We start from the raw sequence: 25,446 nt of genomic DNA, 5'->3' as shown, positions 1-25,446 counted from the left end.
CCCGCCCCCAGCCAGTTAACCGGCCGCCGGGGCGCGGGCGCTCAGTTCGCGGTGAGACGGTAGGAGGAGGCGGTGTCCGGGCGGCGAGGGCCATGGCCACAGTGCGGGAGAAGGCGGCCGCGCTGAACCTCTCGGCTTTCCACAGCCCTGCTCACAGGCCTCCCGGTAGGTGCCGAGGACCTCCACCAGGGACGGCGCGAGGCGGACTGGGCGGCGCGGGCTGTGGTCCCGGCGCGAGGCGGGCAGGCGCGGCGTGGGGCGTTCGGCCGCCCCCGCCCGGCACAGCTGCCGAGCCCCGCACAGCTGTGACCGCTCAGCCGACGCCCCGCCGTGCTGCGGGCGGCTCGGGCTCCTCTGTCGCTGGTGGGCTGTGGCCGACGGACCCCGCCGCCCGCACAGCCCGGCTTTTTGTACCAAGTTACCGAAACTTCACCTTCACCGCGCGTTTGTGCGCCCGCTACGTGCCAGGCGCTCGCCGGAGGACTGGATCGGCTCCACCTGGTTACTGGTGACAAGTCTGATGCTACCTGGAGTGTGTATAGCTCTTTGCCCCCTGCCTCACCCACAGACTTTGACTGCGCAATATGGCTAGGGGCCGAGAGTCTCCCTCCCCACTTTGTTCTCCAGACTGGTAGAAATCGAGTCACGCTTGTCTCCCCAGACTGTTACAGGGACAGACGAGAGGCTTTTCTTATATAAGTTCTACCGGCAGGAACTTGGCATAACAATAATTTATTAACTATTTCTGTATAAGGAGTATTTCAGTGAATATGTGTTTTACTTTTAAAAAAAAATAGTTACATGACATTAGAAGAGAAGTTGGTGAATTCTGCCACCAGCTTAATCATATCTTTTGGGAGCAGTTTGTTTAGGATCTTGGTCTTTTTAGATGTTCAAACAAATGAACAGAATCAGGTGATTGGTTCTAAAATGCTGATTCTAGCATATCTACAACTCAGTAAATAGGGGTGACTCAGATAACTGTTAAGATATCGAGATAACACTTGGCCTTTTTTTTCTTTTGGATAAGTTAACTTTTTCCTCTTTCTGGAGTTCCAAAGTGGGGTGGTAAAGGAATTGGTTCCCTATCTGACAAAAACCTTTCATTTGTAAAATGCCAGCTGGTGAAACTGACTCCTTCCTCTAGGTCAAATGGGTGCATCTCATTGGCCCACTCTTGTGTTTACCTTACTAATTAATGAATGCTGCTTTTAATCTTCAAAATGCTAGTGATAGATTGTGATAGAGAACCATTTCTCCTTGGTACCTTTCTAAGAAACATTATAATATTGACCTTAATCTGCTGCCGTATAAAGGATTCAGATAAGCACATAATGGCCACAGAGGATCTCCTTGATTTACATTGGAAAGAGAGGAAAAAATACTAAAACATTTAGGAATTTAAAACCAAATGATGCTGAAAACAGTCTTGAAGCCTTTAGGGTCACTTTCTGAGTGAAGGAAATCCCCATATTTCACCTGCTTAAAAATGTGGCACCCTGTCTTCTCTAACACCTGAAATACCAATTCTTTGGGCATTTGTGAACAGGTTATTAGGTGGTGTAAGGAAATATGTATTCAAAAATTAAGTAGCTGGCTTTCTGAGGGAAGAGTTATAGTGCTGGTTATCTAGGTTTGAATCAAAGGAAAAGACCGCTGTCCTCGGCCTACCAGCTGCTGTGGGCTGAGCAGGGCCCCCTGGTGTGCTCAATTGCTTTGCTTACTACTGCTGGAGTCCCTACCGTTAGCATTTGTTAACCCTCATCCACCCTTTAGTTGCCTTGTCACAGTTGTAGTGAGCAAGGTAATGGGAGCCAACAGTTCTTGGTACCTTGCCATTCCTTTTCTGTGTGCCCTGGCAGGCAGCTTTGTACTTTTGTTTCTCCACGGATTAGTAACTCTCCCATACCTTAAAAGGGCTGTAACAACCTTTAAGGGACTCGATTTCTGCGGAAGAAATAAGGTCTATATTCTAACCTTCACTCAGTACTTCAAAGACACTTGTCTTTTAATGTGACTAACAGGGAAGTGGTATACTATCCTGTTATCCCTTTGTACTGTAACCTAATTCTTGGAGTTTGCCTGGTGTCACTTTTCCAGGGAGCTCAAAGTACTTCCCATTTGCCGTCCCATTAATGTGTGTGAATTAAAGCAGGGACCAGTGCCTGCTTTTGTTGATAGTTCTCTTCACATATTTTAAGATTGTTCTTGTTAGTAGAGACTTATTTTACATATTTTACCTTCCTGCAGTTTTATTTTCAGAGGCAATCTGAGCCTTCAGCATAGCACCTCTAATGCCATACAGGAAAATAAACTTTGGACTACCAAAACCAATACCAGTAAAAGTGTTGCAATCTTGATGTCAATAATACAGGAAATTTTTCCACTCAGTCACAGCTCTCCAGGTTTAACATGACAAACAAAATTCTCTTTACATTTATCTATTTTCATGAGATTTTGGTTACTGTCCAACAAATGTCCTTTTCTTTTGTCTTGACAATTCTGTAATGTTTTAAAACTGCCTTTGAAAAAATACTTCTTAAAAATTAAATCCTAAATGATTTAGGATTTATAGATTTGTTATTTTCTGAAGAAAAGTTAAATACTCTGATATGTATCACATCTCATCTTCTCATCTAGTGGGCTTTATTTGATTGAATATGGTTCAGGGCTTGTCATTATTATCCAGGTCATAGGAGTAGGTAAAGGGTGAACTCCCGAGGGTAGAGACTGTCCTCTTAGTTCAGAGGAAGAAAGATACCTCCCTTTTCTTTCTACTTTTTAAGGTTTTAGAATAGAGTTACTAAAATGTCATAAAGTTAGTATATAGAGTTTCCATATGCCCTATACTCAGTTTCCGTTAGTATCTTATATTAGTATGGTCTATTTGTCATAATTGTTGTTATTTTTTTTTTTTTTTTTTTTGAGACAGAGTCTCGCTTTGTTGCCCAGGCTAGAATGAGTGCCGTGGTGTCAGCCTAGCTCACAGCAACCTCAAACTCCTGGCTCAAGCAATCCTCCTGCCTCAGCCTCCCAAGTAGCTGGGACTACAGGCATTCGCCACCATGCCCGGCTAATTTTTTGTATATATTAGTTGGCCAATTAATTTCTTTCTATTTATAGTAGAGACGGGGTCTCGCTCTTGCTCAGGCTGGTTTCGAACTCCTGACCTCAAGCAATCCGCCCGCCTTGGCCTCCCAGAGAGCTAGGATTACAGGCTTGAGCCACCGCTCCCGGCCAGTTGTTATTTTTTGAGACCAGAGTCTCACTCTGTTGCCCTGAGTAGAGTGCTGTGGTGTCAGCCTAGCTCACAGCAACCTCAAACTCCTGGGCTCAAGGGATCCTCCTGCCTCAGCCTCCCAGGTAGCTGGGACTACAGGCACACGCCACTATGCCCGGCTAATTTTTTAAGTTTTTGTGGAGAGGGGATCTTGCTCTTGCTCAAGCTGGTCTTGAACTCCTGAGCTTTAAGCAATGCTCCCACCTCGGCCTCCCAAAGTGCTAGAATTACAGGCGTGAGCCACTGCACCTGGTCTATTTGTCATAATTAATAAACCAGTATTGATACATGATTATTAACTAAAGTCCATACTTAGATTTCCATGATTTTTACCTAATGTTCTTTTTCTGTTTCAGGACCCTATCCAGGATGTTACATTACATTGAGTTGTCATGTCTCCTTGGACTCTTCTAGACTCCAACAGTTTCCCCCCCTTTGTTTTTAGTTATACATTTGTTAATTGCTGGGCACTGTGCTAACCACAGTAACATATATTACCTCATGATCCTCAAAATAACTGACAGAAGTGGAGTTAGCTCTGTTTTACAACAGAAAAGTTAAGCAGTTTGCCCAACATTTACATAATTGGTAAATGTTGGACCGAGGAATGAAACTCAGGTCGCAGGTACTCCAAAGCCCATGCTGGTCTAACTCTTTGTATTCACAGCACCTAGCACTGTGTCTGCTGCATTGGCACAAGTTTCCATGTTGAAAGAGTATTCAGTCTACGTAAGGTTTCTTAATCTCAGTGCTATTGACATTTTCTTTGTTGTGGGGGCTGTCTGTGCGCTGTAGGATGTTTTGTAGCATCTCTGGCCTCTATCCACGAAATACCAATAGCACCCCACACCCTGACCCCCAACGCCTGCCCAATTGTGACAACCAAAAATGTCTCCAGGCCCAGCGCGGTGGCTCACCCCTGTTATCCTAGCACTCTGGGAAGCGGAGGCAGGCGGATCGCTCCAGGTCAAGAGTTCAAAACCAGCCTGAGCAAGAGCAAGATCCCTTGCTACTAAAAATAAAAGAAATTAATTGGCCAACTAAAAATATATAGAAAAAATTAGCTGGGCATGGTGGCATATGCTTGTAGTCCCAGCTACTTGGGAGGCTGAGGCAGGAGGTATGTTTAGACAATCTATAAGGCAATAAAATAATTTGAACCTCTGTAAACTATATGGAAATTTGAAAGAAATAAAACACTGTTTCTTAGTTTTATGGAAAATCATCAGCTATCTGAATTCTTTTTGTTTTTCAGTCTAAAGTCTGAGAATGAAAACAAAATTGTTATATGTTCATTTAGAGATAGTGTGTTTTAGTAATTCTGTGTGTATGCCTCCCTTACGTTGGGATCCATTTTTATTTATTTATTTTTTTTTTATTTTTTTATTTTTTTTTGAGACAGAGTCTCACTTTGTTGCCCAGGCTAGAGTGAGTGCCGTGGCGTCAGCCTGGCTCACAGCAACCTCAATCTCCTGGGCTCAGCGATCCTACTGCCTCAGCCTCCCGAGTAGCTGGGACTACAGGCATGCGCCACCATGCCCGGCTAATTTTTTGTATATATATTTTTAGTTGGTCAATTAATTTCTTTCTATTTTTGGTAGAGACGGGGTCTCGCTCAGGCTGGTTTCGAACTCCTGACCTTGAGCGATCCGCCCGCCTCGGCCTCCCAAAGTGCTAGGATTACAGGCGTGAGCCACCGCGCCCGGCCTGGGATCCATTTTTATAATGTATATATTGGCCTGTGCAGTGGCTCACACCTGTAATCCTAGCACTCTGGGAGGCCGAGGTCGGAGGAGCAATTGAGGTCAGGAGTGCAAGACCAGCCTGAGCAAGAGGGAGACCCTGTCTCAACTAAAAATAGAAAAAAATTAGCCTGGTGCGGTGACAGGTGCCTGCAGTCCCAGCTACTTGGGAGGCTGAGGTAGGAAATCACTTGAGCTCAGGAGTTTGAGGTTGCTGTGAGCTAGGCTGACAACAGGACACTCTAGCCAGGGCAACAGAGAGAGACTTTCAAAAAAAATGTGTATATTGATCCACTTTTATGGATTTGATATAATCTTACTCTTTGAAGTGATTATAGAATTGTTTTCCCCTTAAAAAGGTTTTCGCTATAGGACTAAAGTTGGCTAACTGCATGGGACATGGTTGATGCTCGTTATCCCCTTGTAACTTTTGAGTAAATGTAATTTCTTGATGTATCTACTTTATGACTTGATTTTTAAGGAATTTTTTAAAGGAAGTTTTGTTGTAATAACTTAGTGTGAATTTTTAGAAGTGAAGATGATTATTAGTAGTATTACAAATATGTGTTTAATATTTGAAGTTTAACTTTTTATTGTTGGTAAACATTATTTGGTATAGCTCAATCACATGTGAAGGGCAGCTTTTGACAAATAGCTATTTTCAAGCAAATAAGGATGAGACTGTTTGAAAAATGAATGTTAACTTATATTTGTATAATGCCTAAGAGCATATGTAGTATGTTACAGATCTAGTCTAAAATAATTTCTGAGCCTCTTTTGTTAGGCAACCTTCCAAAAAGTTTTGTATCTGATAGGGTCAAATTTGTCTCTTTGCTTCATTTCTTACTTAAAGATCTGTCATTCTAATTGGTGTTCAATGTCTGCATCTAAAGGGAGAAGATATAACTGTAGTCTTTAAATTCCTGTAATCAGCAGTTTAGACCTGATACTAAACACAGTGTTCAACTATTGTATCAGTAGATGAAGAAACCAATTTACAGAGTAAGTCTCTTATCCAGGGTTATTATAGCTGGTCTCTAGACTCTTGATTCTTTTGGTCATGATGCTTTTAGTAAATGCTTGACCAACTGTAAATAAGGAAGCACATGATGTAGATAGTGATGAATTTTAAAGAGTTGTTCAGCTTATATGCAAGTCAGCTTTGAGGACAAGCTGAACCTTTAATCTTGATTGCTAGACTTACAGAGCATTCATTGTATACTTCTCTTCTCTTGAATCCTATTCAGAAATCACAAGAAATCATCTTACTGGGCTATAATCTGCTATACTAGTATTCATTTCAGCTGATGAGGAATAAATAAGTTCCAAATCAGCATGTAGGGGATATGTGTTCAACTGGTTAAGTCAGCATTTAAAAAAACATGTTATCCTAGCATGGGTTTTGGCACATTTACTTTTAATTCCAGGGTACATTATATATTAAAGTATCTGTATGGACATGAGTTAGTTAGTGGGTGGTGATGCTTGAGGGGAAATATCCCAGGATGCAATGGTTGGGAATTAATGGTCAGTGAGAACAGAGGGGACCTGAAAGTGCTGGATTGTATCATGCCTGGAGGATTCTGGAAACATGGTGTGGTTCACAGGTGCCTACTATCCTGCTTTAACCTGTTCCTTAATCTTTTATACAGTGTTACCCAACCTGCAAAACATCCTGATTTCCCACATTTAAGCAGCAAGTTAATATGGGGAAGTTTATTCTTTTTAATTCCCCTGTGAAAATTAGCCTTTTTCACATCATTGAGGCTGTATATCCCCTCCCTTTCTCCCACCTTCAGTTGTCTTATTGTTCTCAAATTAATAAGGGACCTGGCCTTATTTAGGATTTGTATGCTGACCCACTTATAGCTCAAGTGTTATGTGTTTTTAATATTATCACTGGCCTATAAATCTAGTTCACTGGTACTTAAAAGGCAGTCTTATCTCTGCAAGTTTAAATCTTGTTTGTCTTCCTTTCCTGTCTTACCCCTGTGTACTGTGGCTAGTATTTATTATAGAATTTATGACATCCTACTTTATAGGAGTAGTGAATACTATTTTTAAATAGGTTGGTTAAGGGTTCACAAATCCTTTTTTTTTTTTTTTTAAGACAGAGTCTCGCTTTGTGGCCCAGGCTAGAGTGAGTGCCGTGGTGTCAGCCTAGCTCACAGCAACCTCAAACTCCTGGGCTCGAGCAATCCTTCTGCCTCAGCCTCCGGAGTAGCTGGGACTACAGGCACGCGCCACCATGCCCAGCTAATTTTTTCTATATATATATTAGTTGGCCAATTAATTTCTTTCTATTTATAGTAGAGGAGAGGGTCTTGCTCTTGCTCAGGCTGGTTTCGAACTCCTGACCTCGATCAATCCACTCGCCTCAGCCTCCCAGAGTGCTAGGATTACAGGCATGAGCCACCATGCCTGGCCAGGTTCACAAATCTTAAGAGTTCATTTTGTTCTCATTGGCGTTCTCAAAGCTATGTCACTTAATCCAGGTGTCCAATGAAACATTAATGCTAAAACTACTTATCTGGTGGCTGACTTTTAATATATTTATATTTAAGTACTAGGAAAAATTCGTATATATTTATTAGCCATGTAACTGCAGGCAAGTTTGTTTAACTCAGCCTCAATTTCTTCAAAATAGGATTATTAGTAACTATTTCAAAGTTTATCAGGATTAAATGAGAAGATAGTGCCTGTCCTCATTTGGGTACTCACATGTCAGCTGTTACAAATAGTACAATAAAGATTTGAAAAAAATTAAAGAGGAGGCATTATGTTCATTTAAATCTCATTTACAATCTCTGGTGTTTTAGGAAGTTAAGAGTATTAGCTACTAATACTCATTAGCTAGGTGTTGTGGCTGAAAATAGTACTACTCCTGAGTTCTGAATACCAGGAATGACCTGGACTTAATAATATTTTGAGATGCTATCAAATGCCTGATTCTGGCTCTAATTAATAGAGACTAAATACCAGTAGTAAATCTAGTTCCCACTTGATTTATCTATTTAATTCTCCATAATTCAATTTTTGAAACTGCTCACATGATATTTGAAAGACTGGCAACAATTACTTCCTTCTTTATTTAGTACTGCCTTATGAAATATCTTCAATTTTAAAATACAATTAGGATAATTGAAAAAATCTTATTGATCATTTTAAACTAACATAATAATGGGTATGAGGTAAGTTATTCATCTACTTTTGGTATGGGAAATATACAAATAAACAGTAAAGCTCTTTGTATGTGTGCTATTAATTTTTCATGATAAAAATGTTAAAATTGTTGGCCAGGTGCAGTGGCTCACGCCTGTAATCCTAGCACTCTGGGAGGCCGAGGCGGGCGATTGCTCAAGGTCAGGAGTTCGAAATCAGCCTGAGACCCCGACTCTACTAAAAATAGAAAGAAATTAATTGACCAACTAAAAAAATATATATACAAAAAATTAGCCTGGCATGGTGGCACATGCCTGTAGTCCCAGCTACTCAGGAGGCTGACGAAGTAAGATCACTTGAGCCCAGGATTTTTTTTTTTTTTTTATTGAGACAGAGTCTCGCTTTGTGGCTCAGGCTAGAGTGAGTGTCATGGCGTCAGCCTAGCTCACAGCAACCTCATACTCCTGGGCTCAAGCAGTCCTGCTGCCTCAGCCTCCCAAGTAGCTGGGACTACAGGCATGCGCCACCATGCCCAGCTAATGTTTTGTATATATATTAGTTGGCCAATTAATTTCTTTCTATTTTTATAGTAGAGATGGGGTCTCGCTCTTGCTCAGGCTGGTTTCGAACTCCTGACCTTGAGCAATCCGCCCACCTCGGCCTCCCAGAGTGCTAGGATTACAGGCGTGAGCCACCACGCCCGGGCCGAGCCCAGGATTTTGAGGTTGCTGTGAGCAAGGCTGACGCCATGGCACTCACTCTAGCCTGGGCAACAAAGTGAGACTCTGTCTCAAAAAAAAAAAAGTTAAAATTGCTAATAGCTACAAAATTATGCTGAGTGAATATAACGTGGTGGTTCGGTGCACTCCTTATATCTTATGTTTTCATCTTACATGTTCTATTTTGGCTAAAAAAGTAGGAAGGCAATTTCGAGTAGCAGTTTCTTTAATTATAATTCCCCTTGTTCCATACTGTTGTACTGATGCATATTGTTTTCCTTTTTAGACTATCTTAAAGGAAGTGATAATTTTTCAACTTCTCTGCCAAAATATCCTAAAAATAAAGGAAGTATATTACTTCTTTATTTTTTAAATGAGGGCTTAAATTAGGACTACTGAATTTTCAGAGGATCTCTGAAAAGTATAACACATAAAAGGGCACACTCTGTTTATGAAAAGAGACAGCCACTAAGCAAATGATTAGCTAGACTCAGTTCCATCAGTTTACCAAAACCTAAGGCCCATTTTCTTTCCATTTGATTGCCAAATATCAGTTTATTACGATGAGGAAAAATAGGAAATTTTTGAAAGTTTGTTTTCCTTTTTTTGTGTTTGGCTAAAATCTTTATTTCTGTGCCCACTCTATCTTGGCAATAGGTTATAACCTCCTATTGGGCAGGAACTAAATTGTTACTTTGCTTACAAAGTACTTAATTCCTAAGCCTGTGTTATAGGAAGCTTTAAAAATATTAGTTTATATCTTCCACTGCTCACAAAAAAAAGAAAAAATATATTAGTTTATTCCTGTAACCTGCGTGTGTATGTGTATATGTGTATGTATACAGTCATGTGTTGCTTAATGATGGGGTAACATTCTGAGAAATGTCAGGTGATCATGTCATTGTGTTAAAATGATAGAGTGTACTTACACAAACCCAGGTGGTATAGCCTACTACAACCCCTAGGCTATATGGCATAGTGGCTATAGCCTATTGTTCCTAGGCTACAAACCTGTACATCGTGTTACCGTACTAAATACTGTAAGCAGTTGTAATACAATGGTATCTCAACATATCTAAACGTAGAAAATGTACAGGAGGCGGGATATGGTGGCTCAGGCCTATAATCCTAGCACTCTGAGAGGCCGAGGCAGGAGGATTGTTGCTTGACCTCAAGAGTTCAAGACCTGCCTGAGCAAGAGCGAGATCCCATCTCTACTATAAATAGAGATTAGTCAACTAAAAATAGAAAAAATTAGCCGGGCATGATGGCACATGCCTGTAGTCCTAGCTATTCGGGAGGCTGAGGCAGTAGGATTGCTTGAGCCCAGGAGTTTGAAGTTGCTATAAACTAGGCTGACACCATGGCACTCTAGCCTGGGCAACAGAGTGAGACTTTGTCTCAAAAAAAAAAAAGTACAGGAATAGATAGGATAGGAATTCCCAGTTTAGGGGACCACTGTTGTATATGTGGTCCATTGACCAAAATTTTATTTTACAGCATATGACTGTGTGCACATATGTGACTGATAAGTATTTCAAAGTCATATAAACCACAAGCCAAATCCCAGTATTACCTCTTTCAGTGTAATGTCTGGAAGTTACATGTAATCTCTGTGAATCTGTTTTCTATCATCTCAAATAGAGATGACACTACCTCATAGGTAGGTTGCTATTGAAGATTAGATAATTTATATAAGGCATTAATTGAGTTCCTTGCACATAACTGGTAACTGCCACAAGGTCCTACTTTGTGTCCCCATACACATCCTCCCCACCCCTGGCTCAAACCCTAGCTCCACTCTCCTTTGCTTCAACTTCCTGCTCTTCTCATGCAACCTTGGCTGTGCTGGCCTCCTTCCTGTTCTGGCAGAGCACACTCCTACCTCAGGGCTTTGGCTCTTTCTGTTCTCCCCTGCACTTTCCCCAGATACCTGCACAAATTGCTTCCTGGTTTTATTTAAGTTCTGCTCAGATATGACATCAGACAGGTTTTTCCTGACATATCATTTAAAGTAGTATTCTTTTCCTTACCGTGCTTTATTTTCTTCTCAACACTGATCTAACACGTATATATTGTGTGTATCTTCCCATGAAGTCTAAGTTCATGAGAACAGACACTTTATTTTGTTTTCTGTTGTATCTTGGCATATAGGACAGTGGTTAGCAAATAGTAGGTACTGAATTTTTTAATGTATTGGTATTAATCACTGTATTTCAATAAGCTGCCCTCATAATTGCTCCTTATCAATAACTTTAGAATTACCACTTTTTGCTTAGGATTGTTTAGACCTTATTACAAATGACAAGGTACCAAATCTCAGCTTCTCTGTGGTTTTCCTCTTTCTAGGTTTCAGTGTGGCCCAGAAGCCATTTGGAGCTACATATGTATGGAGCAGCATTATAAACACTCTTCAAACACAAGTGGAAGTGAAAAAACGGAGGCACCATTTAAAACGACACAATGACTGCTTTGTTGGTTCAGAAGCTGTGGATGTCATTTTTTCTCACCTAATTCAGAATAAGTATTTTGGCGATGTAGATATTCCTCGGGCCAAAGTGGTGAGAGTGTGTCAAGCACTTATGGACTACAAAGTATTTGAAGCAGTTCCAACCAAAGTCTTTGGAAAAGACAAAAAACCTACATTTGAAGATAGTAGTTGCAGCCTTTATAGATTCACAACAATACCTAACCAAAATAGTCAGTTAGGCAAGGAGAACAAACTACATTCACCTTCCAGGTTAGTATATAATGTTAGATTATCACGGGATATTGGCAGGATTTTGTCTACTTTTTTATGAGATGCTGACTTTTTAATATATATAGGATAATACCAGTCCTGGACCACCAGGCACCATTAGCTTTTTCTAATGAATATTCGGTTTTGGATCGTGTTTCAGCACTTCATCTTCACCATTGTGAAGCACTTCACATCTAACTATTGTGCTGAATGCTTGAGGTTGTCAGAAAGAATCCATTTTTCATCACATGTAACAATACAGTGTAGAAATGGTTCGCCTTCATGTCGTGACAGCAAAGAAAGGCAAGCTTTGAGACGATTTCTCTTCTGACACTTGTTTAATTCAATTAAACATGTGGAATCCATCCATCTTATTTACCTTGCCCATTTGTTTCATATGGTCCAATTTTATTGAAATACTAATATCAAACCTTGGTGCTAATTCATGTGTAGGTTGAAATGGATTCGCTTCCGCTACAGCTTTCAGTTCTTCATAATCCACCGTGGTCTCAGGTTGCCCACGTAGGTCATTTTCAAGTTTAAAATCACCAGAACAGAACTTCTCAAACCATCACCATACTGTGCATTCATTAGCCACATCCTTCCCAAACACTTCATTGATATTTTGAGCTGTCTGCGCTGCATTTGTTCCATGATGGAGCTCATATTTAAAAATAATATGAATTTTCGACTTATCCATGGTTTCACAAAAATTGCTCTAAAAATTTTTTGAGAAATAATCACAAGCCAAAGGGTGCTTTTGAAGGACTGAGAATGTATCTTCACAATAAAAACAAGAAGTGTCAAAGTGAAATGTCAGAGATATCAACTGTAAACTTAGTACTTAAGGAAATTGGACATTTCATAATTAATCTGATATAGTTAGCAGAAACAAACTGATTTTTCTGTTTCAAGTTACAGTGTTAAACATGTTAAGAGAATTTATATACCCAGTGATATGAGAACAGAGCCAAGGTGAAGGCAGGTGGGGAGAAATCTAGGTCGCAGGGTATCATTGGAATCCAAAAAGTGGCAGATGTGAAGTGGGAAAGGCTTGTGGGAGGCAGAGTTTGGACTTGATCATACAGTTGTCAGGGAGACCACAGAAAGATTTTAAGCATGGTGAGATTGTATTTTAGAAAGGTTATCCTGGTAACTATCTGGCAGTCCATTAGGGAGAGCTAGTTAGGAATCTATTGTAATATTGTAGTCTACAGAAGATGAGAGCTGAACCAAGTAGCAGTGGGGTAGAAGAGGGAATCATTTAAATAAAGACTGGGGATACAGTGACTGGATTGATGTGGGTGATGAGTACATCATGAACTTAGTTATTTGTCATGAAATAAAGCAATTTCATCTTCCCCTTTATTACCCCCAGTAAACTATGCAGTGGTGACACAGAGTTGTAATTGAAACTCTTTTTTTTTTTTTTTTGAGACAGAGTCTCGCTTTGTTGCCTAGGCTAGAGTGAGTGCCATGGCGTCAGCCTAGCTCACAGCAACCTCAAACTCCTGGCTCAAGCAATCCTTCTGTCTCAGCCTCCCAAGTAGCTGGGACTACAGGCATGAGCCACCATGCCCAGCTTTTTTCTATATATATTAGTTGGCCAATTAGTTTCTTTCTATTTATAGTAGAGACGGGGTCTCGCTCTTGCTCAGGCTGGTTTCGAACTCCCGACCTCGAGCAATCCACCCGCCTCGGCCTCCCAGAGAGCTAGGATTACAGGCTTGAGCCACCGCGCCCGGCCTGAAACTCTTATAATTCAGATCTAACCTAAAGTCAGAGTTTTAACATATTGGCTTTCAAATACCTTTTAACTCTGTATCTAAAACATAAAATTTGCCTCTATATGTGGGAAGGAAATAGGATAAGGTAGGACATAGTCAGCACTTTTCAGATGCAGATCCATATACTTTATCTGAAATCCTTGAGACTAGATACATCTAATTAGGGATTTGGAACTCTGGAGATTTTAGAAAGGTCATTTTATACATATATGTTTAACACCACTAGATCTGGGACAGTATCTGCCAATTAAGCATATTAATATTTCTGTGGTGAACAAGAAGTTCATATTAACTGGGACAAATAAGGCTATGATTGTCTTAGGTTTTGCTACCATGTGTGTTCTAAATATTTAATTTTCAAAGCTTTGGGTTTCAGAATTTCAGATCAAGGAACATAAATCTGTATTTGGAAAATGATAAGCACTATACACCAAAGAATGCCCCAGAAATGGAGATAACTGATGAAAATAGAATGAAGTACAATTATATTTTGTTACTTTTTTAAATTGGTGACTATAATTTTAGTTATTGAATTACTTAAATCTAAATGTTTTTTATATTCCAGCCTTAGAATTTACATTTATCATGTTTTTGCTCTCAAATACTCAGATATTTCTGTGGGCTTACTAATAAACAACTTAAGAAATAAATTCATTTTAGGTATGCAGATGCATTATTTAAGTCATCTGATTTCAAATCAGCCAGCTTAGAGGACCTGTGGGAAAATCTGAGTTTAAAGCCTGCCACCTCCCCTCATGATGTAAATATCTCTGCAACCTTATCTCCACAAGGTAAGCTAAAGATGATGCAAAGTAAGAAATAGAAGACTAACTTCAGATATAGTTATTTAAAAATTTTCAATCTTAACATTTATTAGAATTTAAATATTCAAAGCACAGAGAAAGAGCATACTATGTATTAAAGCTATTTATATTAAGTTTTAACAGAAGTCTATTATCTTTAACAAATAGTTCAGTGTTACAACTCTGGAACACTGACTTTTGTCCTATTAGCTGGCAGAAGTTCAAATCTGAGATGTTTTGCATGCAGATTTTTATTTAAAATATGCTCTTAGATATTTCTTTCCTAAGATTTTATTAGGTCAAATAAAATTTGAAAGTTACATTAAAAGACTAACAGAATTCTTATGGTTTTCCTTATCTGTGGCAGTGGAATGTAGTTTCATGACTTTGATTTCCACTCTCCTTCCCCATCCCAGTTGTGGAAACCCTGAGTGGAATAATCTGCAGCCAATAGTTTCAAACCAGCTTTTAGGTTGAATGAGTCATTCTTTCTTCCAGAGTCCTTATTAACATGTTATATGACTTGATCTCTTATCTCTGACAGATTGCTTTTACAGTACAAAGAATGAAAAGAATTCCTGTTGTCCAAAGTCTGTTCTCCTACACTCTAAACAAATCTTGAATTGTTTTATTTTGCTATAAGAAAGCATTTCATAAGGTTGACTTTTTCTTATTAATTTATTTTTTGGCCACAAATTTATTAGCTTAGACCTGCCTAGACAGATATTGTGGTGAGCCTATAATAACTATTAATTGTTACTTTTCACCTTGTCATTTTTCCTGTATAGTTATTAATGAAGTATGGCAAGAAGAAACAATTGGGCGTTTACTACAACTTGTAGATCTTCCACTTCTTGACTCCTTACTCAAACAGCAAGAGATTGTACCTAAAGTTTCTCAACCTAAGAGGCAGTCTGACATGGTCAACACCAGTAACTATCTGGATCGAGGGATTCTCAAGGCTTATAGCGACTCTCAGTATGTGCAAATACATGTAATAATTTGAATGTATTTGTAGGTAGATTATAGATACTGGTTTTAAGAATAATCTTTTGAATTCTATTTTCCATAGGATTAGATATGTCTTATAAATTGATATTATCAGTATTTGAGAAACTGAAGAACAAAATTATATTAGTCAAAATTAGAAAAAGATTTTAAATTTCATTTTTCTTTTTTGTTTGTTTTTTTAAGAGCTACAGTCCAGTGAAGAAATTTCATTTTTCATATGCATTTTAGTTTTACATGTAACTTGTGCATTAAGTGAAGAAAATGATTATGGTCTATCTTCTTTGTTAAAATGTAGGGGTCTCTGGTCTCTTAAAATTCCTTTAAAGGGATGGAACAAAATAAACATTGGACAGTTTTTTTTTTTTTTTCTTTGAAACAGAGTCTCACTTTGTTGCCCAGGCTAGAGTGAGTGCTGTGGCGTCAGCCTAGCTCACAGCAACCTCAAACTCCTGGGCTCAAGCAATCCTGCTGCCTCAACCTTCTGAGTAGCTGGGACTACAGGCATGTGCCACCATCCATGCCCAGCTAATTTTTTCTCTATATATTTGTTGTCCAATTAATTTCCTTCTATTTATAGTAGAGACAGTGTCTCTTGCTCAGGCTGGTTTCGAACTCCTGAGCTCAAGCAATCTGCCCGCCTCAGCCTCCCAGAGTGCTAGGATTACAGGCGTGAGCCACCATGCCCGGCCACATTTGACTTGGAATCCTTTGACTACATATGCTTTTGTACTCCTAGAATGCCACTTATGTATTTTCGGCCAGGCACGGTGGCTCGCACATTCATTCCAAGCACTTTGGGAGGCTGAGGCTGGAAGATTGCTTGAGGTCAGGAATTCAAGACCAGCTTGGGCAACATAGCAAGACCCTCATCTCTACAAAAAACTTAAAAGTTAGCTGGCAGGGTGGTGTATGCCTATAATCTCAGCTACTCAGGACGCTGAGGCAGGAGGGTCACTTGAGCCCAGGAGCTTGAGGTTACAGTAAGCTATGATTGGGCCACTGCACTCTAACCTGAACAGAGCAAGACCCTGTCTTTTAAAAAAAAGTTAACTAGTTATATTGAAGAAATACAAGAAAGTAATGCTGTCTCTCATCTCTAATTACCACATAAAAACTTGTACATGGGCTGGGCGTGGTGGCTCACACCTGTAATCCTAGCACTCTGGGAGGCTGAGGCCAGCGGATCATTCAGGGTCAGGAGTTCGAAACCAGCCTGAGCAAGAGCGAGACCCCATCTTTACTAAAAATAGAAAGAACTTAATTGGCCAACTAAAAATATATAGAAAAAATTAGCTGGGCATGGTGGCACGTGCCTGTAGTCCCAGCTACTCGGGAGGCTGAGGCAGAAGGATTGCTTGAGCCCAGGAATTTGAGGTTGCTATGAGCTAGGTTGACGCCTTGGCACTCTAGACAGGGCAACAGAGTGAGACTCTGTCTCAACAACAAAGAAGAATTCTATTAATATATTCCTTATAACTTTGAAACTCCTGTAAAAATTGTTAGAAGTTAAAATAAGTTCTTTTTTTAGCTTAATTTTTAATTATTTAGCCTTAGCAGATAGTGTTCTAGTCCCATTGAGATGGAAATGTTTGAAAGGGATACAACTTAAATTCTAGTACTTCACTAGTTCTACATTCCAATGAAAAATAAACACTTGAATGTCAAAAGGTAGTTTAAGACTATATGTGAAAAGGTTAATCCCAACATACTAGTTACTGAACTCTACAGATAAGATAGGAAGCTTATTCTACAAGAGTTTAAATTACATTTCTACAACCTAAAGTAACATGAGAAACATTGTATAATTAATTAAATTTTTACATACAAAAATCAGAATTTGTGCTACATGCAACCTTAAAGGTCATCCGGCTACATCTTTATAAACTTGATGAAGCTGTTGTCCAGAGAGGTGAAATGATCTGCCTGAGATAACTTAGCCTAGGTCATGGCAGAATTAGTTGTCCTGAGACCATGGCAATAAAGGACATGATTTTTTTTTTTTGAAGGAGAAGCGTCCCGGGCGTGCCGAGGCCGCCTCCCCGACATGATTTTTTTTTAACTATATATATTAACAAATTGAATATTAAAAGTTAGCCACATTATTTCTTGAAATGTAACATTTTTCTGAAGTTTTGCAGCTGGCATTTTACTGTACATGGTAATTGATATTTAATTATTTTGAAACTTTATCTTCCTCTGTTCTGTCCTAGCCAGAGTGAGAGATGAGAGATCATACACAGAGCTCTGAAGTAAGCAACATTGTATTGGAGACATATTGGTCTAGGTCTCAGGTTTGGGATCTAGTCAGTCCTGCCTAGGACCTGAACAAGTAACTTTAGAGTTTCTGGATCTCCATTGTAAATGTAAACTACTAGTAGAGTTTGAATTTTGATGTCCTTTCACCTCTATGTTGTAGTGGATAGTTTCTGTTTTTGCAAAAAAGAAAAGATAAAAAGGAAAACATGTTAAGCTGAATTTTTTTAAATCTGTTGTACATGATCTAGCTGTATATTAAAAAGAATTACACTAGGCCGGGCGCTGTGGCTCACGCCTGTAATCCTAGCTCTTGGGAGGCCGAGGCGGGCGGATTGCTCAAGGTCAGGAGTTCGAAACCAGCCTGAGCAAGAGTGAGACCCCGTCTCTACTATAAATAGAAAGAAATTAATTGGCCAACTGATATATATATAAAAAATTAGCCGGGCATGGTGGCGCATGCCTGTAGTCCCAGCTACCCGGGAGGCTGAGGCAGAAGGATCACTCGAGCCCAGGAGTTTGAGGTTGCTGTGAGCTAGGCTGACGCCACGGCACTCACTCTAGCCTGGGCAACAAAGCGAGACTCTGTCTCAAAAAAAAAAAAAAAAAAAGAATTACACTTATCTTTAGGCATGTAGAAATTTATCCTGATGGCAAGCTTGAATTAGGTAGTGCATTAGGTACCATGTGTATATTTGATATTCTTTGTTTTTAAAATAATCTTCCCCTATCCCTCATAGGGAAGATGAGTGGCTCTCTGCAGCAGTTGACTGCTTGGAATACCTTCCAGACCAGATGGTGGTAGACATAAGCAGAAACTTCCCTGAGCAACCAGACAGAACAGACTTAGTGAAAGAACTTCTGTTTGACGCCATTGGCAGATACTACAATAGTAGGGAACCTCTGTTAAATCACTTATCTGATGTTCATAATGGAATCGCAGAGCTCTTAGGTAAGTAAAATCTTACTGGATACTGGAATTTATCTTTGAGGAAATAGGAAAAAGTTAATTGTTCTAAAAATTAACCAAAATGGTACTACTACAACCTGGGAGTAGATCTGGATTAATCCATAGAAAGTATGTTTATTCTAAAACTTCTAGGGTTTATTTGGAAAGAGGCTTTAACAAGCTCTGAAGTTATACAGAAACTTCTGATTGCCCCAGGAGCATAGTGCTGCTCTTGCTTAGTAGAAGCTTAAGCATAAAGCAGTGAGGGAGCAACTCCCTCCTTTAGAAGAATTATCAGCACCACCACTATACTTTCCCTTCGGTCTATTCAAAATGGCAGACACTCTGCTTTGTCCTCCTACCAGGGAGCCAGACTGTTGGACATAATATGTTGAAAACAAATTGGGAGGTTCAGAGAATCCCTCCTATTTTTCTCAGGTAGAGTTGGATATATTAGTGTTGTACACATAGTATACCCCAAAATGTGTTGAATTAAAAACATAGGTTGGGAATTTGTCTACAAAGCTAATAAGAATTAGATTTAATGCCCTATGATATTACATGATAAGGACTGAGGTATTAGTTGCCAATTTGAGAACAAGCTGCCTTTATGGCATTGGTCATTCATTGTAACTCCCAGTCTTATTTTGCTTTTTGAAATAATTTTGAATAAATGTACTTTTTTTGCTTAAACTGTAACTTGAGTTTTGTTCCCTTTAATGTAGTCATATTTGGTCAATTAAAAAGCAATTTTTTTCCTTTTGGCTAAAGTGAATGGGAAGACCGAAATAGCATTAGAAGCCACTCAGCTCTTTATAAAGCTTTTGGATCCCCAAAATAGAGAAGAATTCAGAAGACTATTGTATTTCATGGCTGTTGCAGCCCATCCTTCTGAATATAAATTACAGAAAGAAGTAAGTCTTTTGTTTAAATGTTAATTGTACTCATTATCCTTAATACTTATAGGACCCATGTGTCAGATTATTCTACCTTCAGCATCAATTATGCTGAAATGGATAACTATTAATATTTAATATTAATAGTTTTATATTAAGCTTAGTCTTTTAAATATAGACTATGGGATGTGTTTTGTCTTATTTTGTGTTTTGTCTTATTTTTATAGAGTGACAACCGGATGGTTGTGAAAAGGATATTCTCAAAAGCTATTGTTGACAATAAAAATTTATCCAAAGGCAAAACTGATCTTCTGGTACTCTTTTTAATGGATCATCAAAAAGATGTTTTTAAGGTAAAACTCTGAAAGTAGTTAAAGTGCACTTATGTAATGGATCACTGGATTAAAATGCATTTGAATAATGTCCTATGTCCCTTCTTTTTCTTAAGATTCCTGGAATTCTACATAAAATTGTCAGTGTTAAGCTTATGGCTATACAGAAGGGAAGAGATCCAAATAGAGATGCAGGTAATCTGAGAAATATTATTTTCAACATCTTCCAAATACAGATTTCTAGTGTTTGTTTGAAAGTGTTTTACTCTAAGTAGTTGGACTTTATTTCAGCTAAATTCAAAACATTTTCTTCAGAATTATCCAGACTTTGCAGAGAGCCTCCTTTGTCAAAAAGCAACTTGACCAGGGTTAGAATGTTAGCAGTGCTTATCATCTTCAATGAATTTAAAAATGGGGAAGAAAAGAATATTTTTAAATATAAAAATATTACTTGATTTTTCTAGTTAGATCTGAGGAGTGGAATCATTAACTGAACTTTTTACTTTTAAACTTTAAGGATATATTTATTGCCAGAGAATTGATCAAAGTGACTATGCCAGCAGTACACAGAAGACAACCAAAGATGAGCTATTGAATTTACTAAAAACTATTGATGAAGATTCAAAACTTTCGGCCAAAGAGAAGAAAAAACTGCTAGGTCACTTCTATAAGTGTCACCCAGACATCTTTATTGAGTATTTTGGAGACTGAGTTTTTAATGTCTGTATATAAGTTGTATATTTTAAGAATAAATTATGTATCATAAAGGTCCAATCACATTTGTAAGCTTAAGTTCTAAATACGAAACTGTACTTAATAAAATTTTTTTTGTATAAGCTTGTGTGTCAGAAACTGAGCATTAGATGGTGTATTGCTGTTAAGTTTTTTTGTTTGTTTGTTTTTTGAGATAGAGTCTCACTCTGTTGCCCTGAGTAGTGTGCATGGCATCAGCCTCACAGCAACCTCAAACTCCTGGCCTCAAGTGATCCTCCTGCCTTAGCCTCCTGAGTAGCTGGGACTACAGGTGCTCACCACCATGCCCAGCTAATTTTTTCTATTTTTAGTACAGATAGGGATCTCACTCTTGCTCAGGCTGGTCTTGAACTCCTGACCTCAAGCAATCCTCCCATCTCAGCCTCCAGGGTGCTAGGATTACAGGCGTGAACTACCATGCCCAGTCTGGTTTTAAGTATTGACCTCTTTTAGGTGAGTTGAATTATAATTATGCTCAGTTCTTTGTAGAACATCACAGGAATTTTGATGATACAACATTGTAGTGTTTACATAAGAAAGCATTAACCAGTAAGGCAGTCTATAATTATATATTAATAGGAGTATGGTTTGTATTTTGGAAGGTACTCTTTAAAGGTGCAAGATAGAAACTTAGGCTATGATAAAATAAATTTGCTAATTACCATAAGTCATAGACAAGTCAGAAATCAGACTGTTTTAATGCTTCTGAAGACTTCATCTTTCTAAGCTTATTGTGAGAAATTTCAAACATACATAAAAGTGGGGGAAGATAGAATAATGAACTCTCCCATGTGTCCATTAACCAGTATTGATAATTGTCAACTCATGCCCTGTCTTGTTTATCCCACCCATTCCTTGCTCCCACCCTGGCAAATTTCAGACATTATGTCACTTCCTTTATAAAATTTCAGTATGTATGGCCAAAAGATAAGGACATTAAAAACAACCATCAGAATCATAACTGAAACCCCAAATTCCTTAATATTAGATATGCAGTTAATATTCAAACTTTCTGATATCAAATGATTTTTACAAGTTTATTCAAATAGAGATCCAAATAATACCTATAAGTTACAATTGGTTAATGTGCTTCTTAAGTGTCTTTTAAAAAATCCATGGGTTCTCTGCTCCCTCCACCTTTCTTGTTGTCTCTGTGTCTGTGTCTATTGTGGAATAAGCCAGGTCAGTTGTCCTTTAGTTTTCCATAGTCTGAATTTTACTGATTACAAGTTTGGGCAGGCCTTTATCACGTTCCTTTGTGTCCTATATTTCTTGTGAATTGGTCATTAGAGGAAAAGTTTTTAGCAACTTTTTAACCAAGTTAATGATTATTTTGGAACAATTGCACTGTCAAGATATACAGGTGACCTTTGAACACAGATTTGAACTGCCCAGGGTCCATTTATACTCAGATTTTTAAAAATAAAATTTTAACCCAGTGTGGTGGCTTGTGCCAGTAATCCTAGCACTTTGGGAGGCCAAGGTGGGAGAACTCTTGGAGGTCAGGAGTTCAAGACCAGCCTGAGCAAGAGTGAGACCTTGTCTCTACTAAAAATAGAAAAAACGAGCTGATTAGCTGTGTGGTGGTGGTGACCACCTATAGTCCTAGCTACTTGGGAGGCTGAAGCAGGAGGATCTGTTGAGCTCAGAAGGTTGCAGTTGAGCTATAATGATGCCATTGCACTCTAGCCAGGGCCACGGCGAGACTAAAAAAAAAAAAAAAAACACAAAATTTTATATTAACTTAAACTTTTATTGAGAAGTAGAGGAAACTCAAATGATGCACCGATATGCTAGCATGTCAGTAATCTTTTATTTTCTAGAATACAACTCATACTCGCTAGTCTTTAAATGGGTTAAAGTTTAAGACTAATATCTATAATATATCTGTAATACCAATTCTAATAAAACAGAATAAACTCAGGGTTTTTTTTTTTTTTTTTTTTTTGCATAAGCAAGAAGGGAGGACTGCTCTCTTTACAATGAGGTGAAAGAAGATAGTTCATGACTTAAACGTGAGAGGAAGTTTTTAGAAACATGCTACTGGAACTGGGGAGAACAACATGGTTGGCAGAGCAACTACATATACTTTCTGATTTGCAACCTTTATTTTGCAAATAATTGAGGAGCATGGCAGCCAAAATAAACACCTTCAGGGGAAGGCAGAACTACTTATTTTCATGTTTCTAGAAGCAGCAACATTCTAATAGAATGATAATTTCATGGAAAATACACTAGTAAAACAAACCTGAAACTTCCTAACAAAATTTTAAGAAAAATTGATCATGCTTGCTGCAATAATTGTTAATGTTTTAAAACCACAGGTCCAGTGCCATCCTGAAAGCCTTGGGCAACCCTCCTGAGACGTTAGAACTGTCAGTCACCTTTGGATATGTGCCTTCATTCATGATGCCTTCCATCCCCACATACACACCTGATACCTAGTTGACTGTGAGTCTTGCTGTCATCCTAGCAGAGTAGACCCTGGCTGAGCACCTGATCCAAGACAGCCTCCTTGGAGATTGAGGCTGACTTTGCACAAAAATCAGCTTGGCCAAATTCTATGTAGGTAAATCTAAATTTTGAAGGAGCAGCAACTAAGTGAATAGAGAAACCAGCCTGTAGCATAAAAAGTGGTATAGACTACAGCAAGAAACAGATGAGAGCTCCTTGTGTGTTCCAGGAGAGCAGCTGCCACTCTTCTCCTTCCAAGCCCTATGTAGCCTTGCATTGAATCCCTTTACCTTAAAGTAATTTGAGTTTCCAGTTCTCGCTGCCAAAGATCAAACTGGAACGTGTCAATGTTTGCTTATTTTTTTAATTCAAAAGATTACAGGCAAACCATCCCAAATTAAGTCAGTGTGGTTTTAGTATTGCTGCAGTGCTCTCTCCATGTGAAACTGGTTATATTCATTCACTTGCTCCTAACTAAGTGAAAGTTGGTTTTATTAATCTTTCAAGGAAGGTAGTGGAGGTAGCTCTAGCCTGGCTGCACATTAGGATCACCTGGGAAGTTCTGAGCAGCTTTTTGCCAGGCATCACCCCCAGAGTTTTGTCTGATAGTTTTAGAACCCCTAACCCAAGATTCTAAGGTGTACTCAGGGTTGAGAAACACTCACCTAGAGAGTTTATGGTACATTAGTCTGGATTCAGAAGTGAGAAGTGCATGTTTTCTGTGTGAATCTTAATAGTTCCTTAGTTAAGATTAAGGGGTTTTAGTGGTTTGTGGTTTTTTTCCTCCTAAAGTGAATCTTCATCTGAGAACTTCTGTCTGGGGTTTTTTTAAACAAAAATACTTTAATGTGCTAGTTAGTAAATGGTTTGAGGGTCCTGTATTGCACTCAGGCTTCAATACTTTAGGAATAACTACCTACATGGGATCTATTTAAAAGTAGTGTTTGGGCTGGGCGCGGTGGCTCACGCCTGTAATGTTAGCACTCTGGGAGGCTGAGGCGGGCGGATTGCTGGAGGTCAGGAGCTCGAAACCACCCTGAGCAAGAGTGAGACCCCGTCTCTACTATAAATAGAAAGTAATTGGCCATCTGATATATATATAGAAAAAATGAGCCCGGCATGGTGGCACATGCCTGTAGTCCCAGCTACTGGGGAGGCTGAGGCAGGAGGATTGCTTGAGCCCACGAGTTTGAGGTTGCTGTGAGCAAGGCTGACGCCACAGCACTCACTCTAGCCTGGGCAATTAAGCGAGACTCTGTCTCAAAAAAATAAAAAATAAATAAAAGTAGTGTTTGAAAGCTCTATTTCCACCCCATCTGCTTTGTTCTAGTTGTTTAAACCTGTTTTATAGTCTACAGGTAGGAGACATTACCTTCATTTTGCTTAAGGCATGAAATTAATAGTTAAGAGTCACATGCCTTTTATTTTTTGATATTGAGCACAATAACAAACTTCCTATGCTCCTGGTCTGCTATTTTACTGCAGCAGGTTGAGAAAAGTGTGGTTTTCCTGGAGCAGCGCTGCGATAGTCAGGAGATGAGGCTCCAAAATAGGCTTTTCTTGACGTGATACACCAGGAAAGTGTTTTTCCTTTCCGGAACACAGACTAAGCATACAAAGCTCTCAGCGCTTAACGTGCTTAGGAACTACCTACACCAAGCTGAGCCCTGAAGGAAACCGTTTGTCCCGCCTTCCATCTTCAGAGCCCAAGTCTCGCTCTTCCTACACACAACATGCAGCAGTCACTTAGACAAAGAGGACTCTCAAAAACGGAACCTGTGCCATTGAGATTTGGCTGTCTAGGTGGTGGGCGTAAATTTTTTTTAACAGCCAAAATGAGAGAAGGGGAATAAAGTTTGTGCAGCTACAAAGACGATTGACTATTTAAATTTCAAGGCCAGAGAAACTGTGAATGCGGTTACTCCTGGGAGACCTCCTTTTCCTTCACTTGACCAAGTCGGCGCCTTCACCGCCTCGCTTTCCTCTCGCGTCGCCCACCCTCTCAGCGGGAACGTGGCACGTGGCCGCGCCTCCGCCTTTCCGTACGGAAACATGGCACCTCCCTGCGTGGGGCGGACGACTCCCGGCCCGGAGCCACTGCCCACTGAGCTTTCTTAGGAGGCACCCGGCCTCACCTTCCGCCTTTTCCTACACAAATATGGCGCCGCCCAGCGCCGAGCCACCGTTTCTCAACCCCCCTGGCAAGCAGGGGAAAGAGCCGCCCGCCTTTCCGTACAAAATATGGCGCCGCCCTGCGTTGAGCCGGCGCCTAGCGGCTAAGAGCAGCCTCCTCCTTCCCGACTCTGAGGAGCGGCCGCTCTGGCCTGTGCCCACTAGAGCTGGGCTGGGAGGACCGCCCGCGGCGTGGCGAGGGATGCGGCCTCGGAGGGGCAGAGGCTGAACCGCCCCTGCCGCCTGCGCGTAGTTCCCGCCTGCCCCGCGGCGCCGGCCCCCACCTGACTCACGGCGGGAGCGGCTGAAGGGAGAACGCCGACTCCGCGGCAGGTGAGGAGAGCCGGCGCAGAGGTTGGCGGGGCCCGCACGGGAGGCGCGAGGTCGAAATCA

The 25,446-nt window shown here is 39.9% G+C and overlaps 2 protein-coding genes across 5 annotated transcripts in view; both read left to right on the top strand.

The window, feature by feature from the left end:
• Positions 1–12: 12 nt before the first annotated feature.
• DEPDC7 (DEP domain containing 7) lies at positions 13–20,510 on the top strand. The gene is made up of 9 exons (XM_012739860.2): positions 13–165; positions 11,253–11,643; positions 14,091–14,221; positions 15,022–15,211; positions 18,238–18,449; positions 19,218–19,360; positions 19,570–19,695; positions 19,791–19,869; positions 20,192–20,510. The coding sequence occupies exons 1-9, from the start codon at positions 93–95 to the stop codon at positions 20,383–20,385; spliced, it is 1,539 nt and encodes a 512-aa protein (XP_012595314.1). The 5' UTR covers positions 13–92; the 3' UTR covers positions 20,386–20,510.
• A 4,600-nt stretch (positions 20,511–25,110) lies between these two features.
• TCP11L1 (t-complex 11 like 1) overlaps positions 25,111–25,446 on the top strand; it is a 39,220-nt gene continuing 38,884 nt past the window's right edge. For 3 of the 4 annotated variants that reach the window (XM_012739868.2, XM_012739863.2, XM_012739864.2), the window contains exon 1: positions 25,111–25,386. The gene's annotated coding sequence lies outside the window, so the exon portion shown is untranslated. Of the gene's footprint in view, positions 25,408–25,446 lie in introns of all 4 variants that reach the window. The other variant, XM_076002048.1, reaches the window with a different exon arrangement.

Source organism: Microcebus murinus, chromosome 4 (genome assembly GCF_040939455.1).
Source record: "Microcebus murinus isolate Inina chromosome 4, M.murinus_Inina_mat1.0, whole genome shotgun sequence".
Taxonomy (NCBI): Eukaryota; Metazoa; Chordata; class Mammalia; order Primates; family Cheirogaleidae; genus Microcebus; species Microcebus murinus.
Note: the sequence above shows the minus strand (reverse complement) of the source record. Positions and strands in the feature narration are given on the sequence as shown.

Excerpts from the sequence above, each read along its gene's own strand:
- DEPDC7 (XM_012739860.2), top strand. The coding sequence starts at position 93 with ATGGCCACAGTGCGGGAGAAGGCGGCCGCGCTGAACCTCTCGGCTTTC. Across the intron at positions 11,644-14,090 it reads AAACTACATTCACCTTCCAG|GTATGCAGATGCATTATTTA; the intron begins GTTAGTATATAA and ends AATTCATTTTAG. Across the intron at positions 14,222-15,021 it reads TGCAACCTTATCTCCACAAG|TTATTAATGAAGTATGGCAA; the intron begins GTAAGCTAAAGA and ends TTTCCTGTATAG.